The 7,757-nt window shown below is 36.0% G+C and overlaps 1 protein-coding gene across 1 annotated transcript; it reads right to left on the reverse strand.

The window, feature by feature from the left end:
• Window positions 1-5,862: 5,862 nt before the first annotated feature.
• On the reverse strand, window positions 5,863-7,757 carry LOC135608910 (cytokinin hydroxylase-like). The gene is made up of 4 exons (XM_065101970.1): window positions 7,473-7,757; window positions 7,163-7,392; window positions 6,474-7,082; window positions 5,863-6,388 (listed from the first exon to the last, which is right to left on the reverse strand). Exons 1-4 carry the CDS (start codon window positions 7,753-7,755, stop codon window positions 5,951-5,953), a joined length of 1,560 nt encoding a protein of 519 aa, XP_064958042.1. The 5' UTR covers window positions 7,756-7,757; the 3' UTR covers window positions 5,863-5,950.

The following is a 7,757-nucleotide window of genomic DNA, read 5'->3' on the forward strand; positions in this document are numbered from 1 at the left end:
CTTGGAGCTCACCTTCCTCCCTGAGACCCTCAAGACATAGCCATGTGAACTGCTTGGAGCAGAGGGCACAAACCAAAGCCGGATCTGGGGCAGTGACTCCCCACCCATCTACCAATCCATTGTTCCAAGGTGGTTTAGATCATCTTTGATTTCACCTTTTCACTTGGTAGTATAATAAGCTGGTAATCCAATCTTTTGGAGAATACTTCCATTGGCCACAAAAACTGTGCTACAAATATTCCAATATGTCAGTCACTAAGAGAAGATGATTTCTCAAAGGAAAAGGAGTGAAAGATGAAGAGAATTATGATTGAAGAGGACATTGAAAGGGCCATCAACCCACATCACTTTCCTACAACAATAGATTAGGCAGTACCTCTGGAATGTCCCTCCATGCCAATTTATCCCAGCTAGAAGATGATCCATGCAACTGCACAAACAGACACACAGTGGTGAAGGCTATAGAGAGGCAAAGCAGTGCAGGGAGATGGTGTTCCTGGTGGACCATCAGTGTTCTCCAATTCTATCTCTATCTTACAAGAGTGCAGGTGCACATCCTAGCTGCTGAAAGAAAGGTAAAACAAGGAGAACAATGAGTGCACAATCACATCCAAAGCCCCACTCTAAGTCTATAACAAATACCAGCAATGATAGAAAGAAGCATGATAATGACCAATTTTATCTAAATTTAAACCCCAACTGACTTACAAGTTTTCTCCTTGATGAGCAAAATGATTCACAATTTGATTACAAGTAGTCATGATAGTTTAGGTTAAGTGATCCACTACTCTTATCCATTTATTATTTATTTTAAAATTTAAATAAACATAGTGGATGGTAAGTAGGTGAGTTGGAAGGCTACAATAAGGGTGATGTGGAGGTGATGTCACATCTAATTATTGGCTTGTGAGAATGTTTAGGGGTGATTTGGTCCATACAAATAATATTTTCCTTTTGAGAATTTACACCATTTTGGTTGGAATGAATCATTAAGCACATAATGTCTTTGTGGTGCCAATTAGGAAAAATGCATTTATGGACACAAATTATTTTTGATCCTACCATTTTTTTTACCATTATTCTTTTTTGCTATGTCATTGTCGAAATATTTTAATTACTGGCTTATTTTTTTTATTTTTTTGTATGTATTTAATATTGAAAGAACCCACTTTGAAAATTTTCAAGAAAAATATGCCTATTTTTTGGGTATGAATGTTAAACATGATATAATTTGTATGTTCAAACTTAATACAACAGGAGACATTATCAATATTTTAAAAAAAATTTGTAATTAAAAAATAAAATATTTTATTAACGAAAGGATATAATCTCATTCGTTTCGACACAAATCAAAAGATCTAAGTCTAGAAGAAATGAATTTTTCTTAAGGCCAAAAAAAGTTTTCCGGCCCGACTAGTCAGTTGATTAGTAAAATAATTTCTTTTACACAATATATATATTATTTTACAATCATTCATGGTAGAAATCAAGTGAAAAGCATCCCTAAAATTATTTAAAATTCTCCAAAGGGAGAAAAAAATTATCTACTAAGTAATATAATTATTTTTAGATGTAAATCCAAAATGACATGAATTCGCGCCAGTGGTGCTTAATATGGCAAATGTTAAATGTCAAAAATATAAACGATCAATCTTATCTTATCTATCAACTTAAGTATTAAGATGACTAATAGTTAATTAAAATTTAACAATACTTTTTTGATTGAAAAATATAAAAATAAGCTATTTAGACTGTTAAGTGATATAATCATTATTTTTTATCACTCAAGACTCGACACATAGAATCTCGTTAATGTCTAAGAGAAATATTTTCACGAATCATGTCAATAATCGAAGATGGAAAAAAATTTGTTGAGTGTGCATGTCATCGGAATATTTTCTCACTAAATATTTTCTCACTAAATCGATAATAATAATAACAACAACAACAACAATAATAATAATAATAATAATAATAATAATAATAATGCTACATAAAACAATATTAAGAAGTAAGTTTTCAAAAATTAACCAGCACTTATAAGTTTTAGATAATTTTGGATACATGCGAACTTGACCATAAGATAAATTTGTGATATAATCTTTGCATAAAAGACAATATACAAGTATCTTCCCCTCAAATTAAAGAGGGATAAGGAACATGAGATACAAATATTTTTATCTTCAAAATTTATTTTTTCTTTCTTTCGGGTTCCAAATACTCAAAAACTTATTCTCTTGTAGACGTGATAGTACTTGAAAAACAATAATGGTAGATATTTGACTAAGTGAGACGAATATATATGGATATTAAAAAATATTATGTTATTTTAATTGTAGGATGACAACAAAAAAAAGGAATATTCAAATAATTTGGTACTTTTTTATATCTTTTTCTTGCCCATGAAAAAAGTTATTGAACATTTTTTTAAATAAAAATATAATAAAATAATAAAAAAGGAATATTCAAATATTTTATCTAATAATTAAGAAATAAATTACACAAAAGAAGATTCAAACTAAGAAACATAGAATAGTTTTTAAATAAAAAGATAATAAAATCATTTTTACATGTTTACGTAGGGTTAAGTAATAAATAAATTCAGAATTTATCAGAATATATAACGCTAGAAAACATAGAAAACGTGATAAAATTTATCTTCCTCGTAGATAATGGTAGAATTTATCTTCACATGCCTTACTTTGCACTCTTATTTATATAAATCAAAGACCAAATTAAATTTCAATATAATATCTATGCTTGTGAACTTAAAAGAAAACTCAAGCTTTGGTGTTATGGAATCCAATAACCCAAAAGCCTCGTTCAAATCACAGCTCACGGAGCTAAACCATATATCTTCTTTAAGTTAAAGAAGACAAAAAATTATATTATTGTCCGATCTTGAAAACTGATGAATTGATTCATCATCGATCTTGAAAACCGATTACCTTATTGACAAATTGGTTCTTTTTGCATTAATTAAAGGATGATTTGGGAGATTTTTAATGCCAAGTCTTCTGATCGATACATCAACACGTGGATGATACCTCAACACCATATGCCAAATACATCAGTATCGTGTGACTAAACATATTAATACTAGATATACGGTACATCGTTGTCAGTACATCGACACCACATGATTAACATATCAACATCATATGAATTGCCACTTTGGTGTCATATGGAGATCCTTTAGGATCACATGATCGATATGTGGTTGACACACATCTTAGTAATCATTTTCCTCTCTCATAATTGATGTCGATCACAGAAGTAATAAACCAGAAATCTATTATAAAAGTGCTCCCTAGATATATTCTTGGACACTTTTTTAATACTATTTAAATCATTGGTCGTATCATCTAAACCTAAAACTAACTTAAGCATCGGAGAATCGTTTATTAAAAATGTTCGTAATTTTATAGGGTTTGATATCTTCCAAGTCTTTTATGTTTATATTATCAAAGGTCAATTTAGATATTATTTGTATGAACTGATGAAGCCTAAGAACTAATTTGTTCCCATCAACGGTACAAATCAATAATTTAAGCTTAATGCTTCATTAAAGTTTATATTTATGATTTCTAGATTCTCATCTTCCACTGCTAAACATTTGTGAATTCCGATGCAATGTGAAAAATTATATCATTCTATCAGAATCAATAAAGTCCAATTCTTTGGCATGTTAATGTCGAGAAGGATATCTAACTTACAAAACTAATGTTAGATTATTTTCGATGAAAATATTTTGAAGCTAAAATTAATATGTGAAGATATTGGATCATACCAACACGATCAAATAATGACTTATTATGACAATCATTGACGTGGAAGCTGACATGGGTGCCAATCGATAGCACACGTGCAAATTTATGCATATCATATAATCCCAATTAAACTCATTAACCAAGTTGGCATATTATGTATCCCAAAGACAAAACCAGCAGCTTAAACCAAGTCCAACATAGACTTTGACCCCAACAAAAAGCTTCGGCGAGAAAAGGATCTCATCCCAAGTCAATGACGTGCATTGGCGATGCAGCGTACCAACGAATGTTGACCAGAAGAAAACCACGGCATCATTTGAAGGTGATTGTTGTTGTTCCAATTATAATTTTAAGCAAAAAATAGTTAAATTTAACTTATAAAAATATTTTGAATTAATAATTTAAACTTATCGGACCTGATTACAATAGGGTCATCCATGCTGAGGGAGAGAATGATGTGAAACTATTACTTAGCCAAGTAACATCGTATTAAGATTTGATTCTAACTTAAACTGATATCTTGTGAAAATAAATCTAATTATATGAGATGTTAGTAGTGATGAAAACATCACTTGAAGGTTAGGATTGAAGTAAACATGCTAAGGAAACCAAAAAGAGATTTCAAAAAGATTAAATAGTCATTCAAGCAATTAGATAATACGTGGAAAACCTAATTTATGGTTTCATTTGGAAAAATTGTTTGCTTCAAGTATTTAATTAAAAGCTTCAATTGTTTTCCATTTCACTCGTGCAATATAACCAATATAGAGTTACAAATTATCCTTTTGCATATTTCACCGACTTTTATTTCTTTTATTTAACCAAAATATACGATGAATAATTTCTTGATTCATCTTAGATGATTTAAATCACTCGACATCTTTCTTGTCTTTTCTCATATATATAAAATATTGATGATATACTAGAAAAAAATATGGGTTATTATACCGAGTCAAAATGAATGAAAGAATAAAAAGAATAAATATGGGAAAACCATAATCTTTTATCTTGAACACAGATCTAGAAAGGTCATCGTAGGTCTTCTCTCCTCGTGTCACTGCAACACTCTTCCATCAAATTAAGATGTAAGAATGAATACAGTAACTCAAATTTTGCTCGCCAGATTAAAGATGGGACGACGGAGGAAGAGAAAAAGGTGGTGGCCATGACGAGGACGATGACGCCCACTCGCGATGCACGCTTTTGACCATCCAAAGCCATCATCACAAGCACTCCAAAGTTTCCGAGTTCTATCCACGTCAATTGTGGAGGTCTGACACTCCAGAAAGAGACTTTGGTCAACCCCATGCCGTCCTAAAGGATTTGTACGTAGTTGAATTCAAACAGTTGGGTTCCACTTTCACCTCCTCGGTGAGAAGTTTCAATGGTTTCGTTGGAGTAAAAGGAGTTGAAATGTGTGGTCACGAGCCTGTAAAGGTTCATAGTAGCGTGTTCTAATCACTTGCAAGTTCGCAATCGTTGAAGAAAGGCTGTGGTCAAAGCATATTACCTAATAGATTAGAAATATGCACTAATAGATGGGCTTTTTTACTTCAACTTTGACCGATTATAGTTGAAAGCCTAGTCGTCCTGATTTTTACGAAAAGTAATTAATATTCTATTTTTAAATTATTTTTTGATAGTTTTATTATATATATATATATATAATTTTTTCTCTTGTTTTAATATGTTTTTGCTATTTTATTTTGTCGCTTTTGCGTTAAAATAGATTAGTCAAGTTATTCCATTTTAATATATTACCGATATATAATTTCTTTACTAATTTTAATATATTTTTATTATTTAATTGTATTATTGGATCCACTAGAAGAAGATAGTATCTTATCGATTGAATCTTGACTTAATATAATAAAAAGAGCAAGCAAAATTGACTTAATAATTGAATCTTGAGGTAAAAATATCGATAAATCTTACACCATGATCGTTTTAAACTCTATTCCCATGTTTCATCATTTTAAATATTTTATTAGTTTCTTAATTGAAATCCAAATAGCTTACTTGAACATTTAAAACTTCTTATTATAAGGATGATAAAAGGATAAAATCGAAAAGCAAGAAAAATTGACATATTAATTATTCAATAATTTATTAAAAATAAAATAAAATTGATTACAAATGAATCGATGGAACGATCTCTCGGCGGCCGACAATGGCTTCACCTAATTCGATTCTTGGATGTTGCTGAGGATTAGGTGCACGCCATGGGAAGGCCTCAGAGACAACATGATCCTGGGTGAGTGCGAGTAGGCCGGGGAGAGCGACAAGGAGAACCTGCGGAGGATGAGGCTCAGCACGATCTTGAACTCCATGAGAGTGAGGTTCCTCCCCACGCAGATCCTTCCCCCGAAGCCGAACGGCAAGTAGCCCATCCGGTGCTTGCACCCGCCGTGGAGATCCTCCTTGAACCTCTCCGGCTTGAACTCGTTCACGTCGTCTCCCCACAGCGCAGGGTCGTGGTGCATCCCCACGACGTCGACCCACATGTTGGTGCCCTTGGGGATCACCATGTCTCCCACCTGCACGTCCTCCCTCGCCTGCCTTTGGACGTTCGGCGCCGGCGAGTACAAACGGAGCACCTCGTTCCACACCCACCCCATCTGCAATCCCCCACCAGTAATTAAACCTTAGCTTGAGCTAGGGATGATGGAAAAGATGACTGCTCGAAGAAGGCATTGCCTTTACCTTTGTCAGTTTCGAGAGCATGGATGGGTCGAGGGGCCTTCCTCCGGAGACTTCCATGACCTCCTCTCTCAGAGTTCTTTGCCATTCGGGGTACAGAGCCAGCAAGAGCAAGGTCCAAGATAGGGCAAGCGCAGTGGTCTCATGGCCGCCGAAGAAGAAGGTCTTGCACTCGTCGACGAGCTTCCGGATCGTGAGCTTCCTCTCAAGTTGAGCGCTCTCTTGGTTTGCGGCGAGGAGCAGCCCGAGGAGGTCTTTCTGCGTGTTGCTGCTATCTTCTTCCTTCCTCGAACTGATGATGGCGAAGAGAAGTTGGTCGATCTCCTTCCCTAGTTTCCATGCCTCGTACGATCTTTTAGCGCACAAGAGCTTGCTGAAAGGGACTCCCACAAGGCAGTTCGACTTGAAGAGCATCTTTTGCATGAGCTGCAGCTTCTCGAACACCCTTTTGCCATTTTCCTCCCTGATCCCGAAGCTGGTCTTGGCGATGATCTCAGCTGCATTCTTGGTGATGCCTTCTTCGACATCGATTTCACGTCGGCCCGGGGCGACCTGCTCGCTCCACTCGTTTAGCATCTTATACGTCGTCTCTTCCATCACCCTCATCATGGCCTGCATGTTACAGCTCGGACTCAGAGAGGAGCATTTATAGAGACCATATAGATACACTGTGGTCACGGAAGCTTACGTACATTTAGGTTTGTCATGGAGAATGCTGGTGAGATGATATGCCTGCGGTGAGTCCAGTCGTCACCATCAACCATAAGCAGTCCGCTTCCAAACATTGGCTTTCTGTCGTGCTTGAACACATTTGGCTTACCCCATTTCTTGCCCATAGAACCGGAAGTTGCACGCTTGAGGAACTCGGGATCAGCAATATACAAGAAAGGCTCTGTTCCAAGCCAGTAAACGAAGACCTTTCCTGCACAGTAACATAGAGTGTTCTTTAGTTACAGTAGCATTGTGCATGCGTGCATGGATGCAAAGCAGAAGCACACTTACCGTAAGCGTTTCTCCACCGAGAGAAGTAAGGGAAGACAGAAGAGTGGATGTCATGTGTGATGCTCGAGGAGACCGGAGAAGGAGCCTCTCCCTTGTTGCTCATCTCCATCAAGTTCCCCAAGGGGAAAAGCGGTGAAGGGCCACCGAACCCATTCCTCCGGAGCCGGCGCCACGTTCCCGCCGGCCACACCCAGAAGACGGAGATGGCGCCGGCAAGCAAGAACAGCAGGAGGCCTCCCATGGCCAACCCCAAGCTTTGCGTAGAGATAAGAAGCGACTCCATGA

The sequence above is a fragment of the Musa acuminata genome, chromosome BXJ2-4 (genome assembly GCF_036884655.1).
Source record: "Musa acuminata AAA Group cultivar baxijiao chromosome BXJ2-4, Cavendish_Baxijiao_AAA, whole genome shotgun sequence".
Taxonomy (NCBI): Eukaryota; Viridiplantae; Streptophyta; class Magnoliopsida; order Zingiberales; family Musaceae; genus Musa; species Musa acuminata.

Excerpts from the sequence above, each read along its gene's own strand:
- LOC135608910 (XM_065101970.1), bottom strand. The coding sequence starts at position 7,755 with ATGGAGTCGCTTCTTATCTCTACGCAAAGCTTGGGGTTGGCCATGGGA. Across the intron at positions 7,393-7,472 it reads TCGGTGGAGAAACGCTTACG|GAAAGGTCTTCGTTTACTGG; the intron begins GTAAGTGTGCTT and ends GTTACTGTGCAG. Across the intron at positions 6,389-6,473 it reads TGCTCTCGAAACTGACAAAG|ATGGGGTGGGTGTGGAACGA; the intron begins GTAAAGGCAATG and ends GGGGGATTGCAG.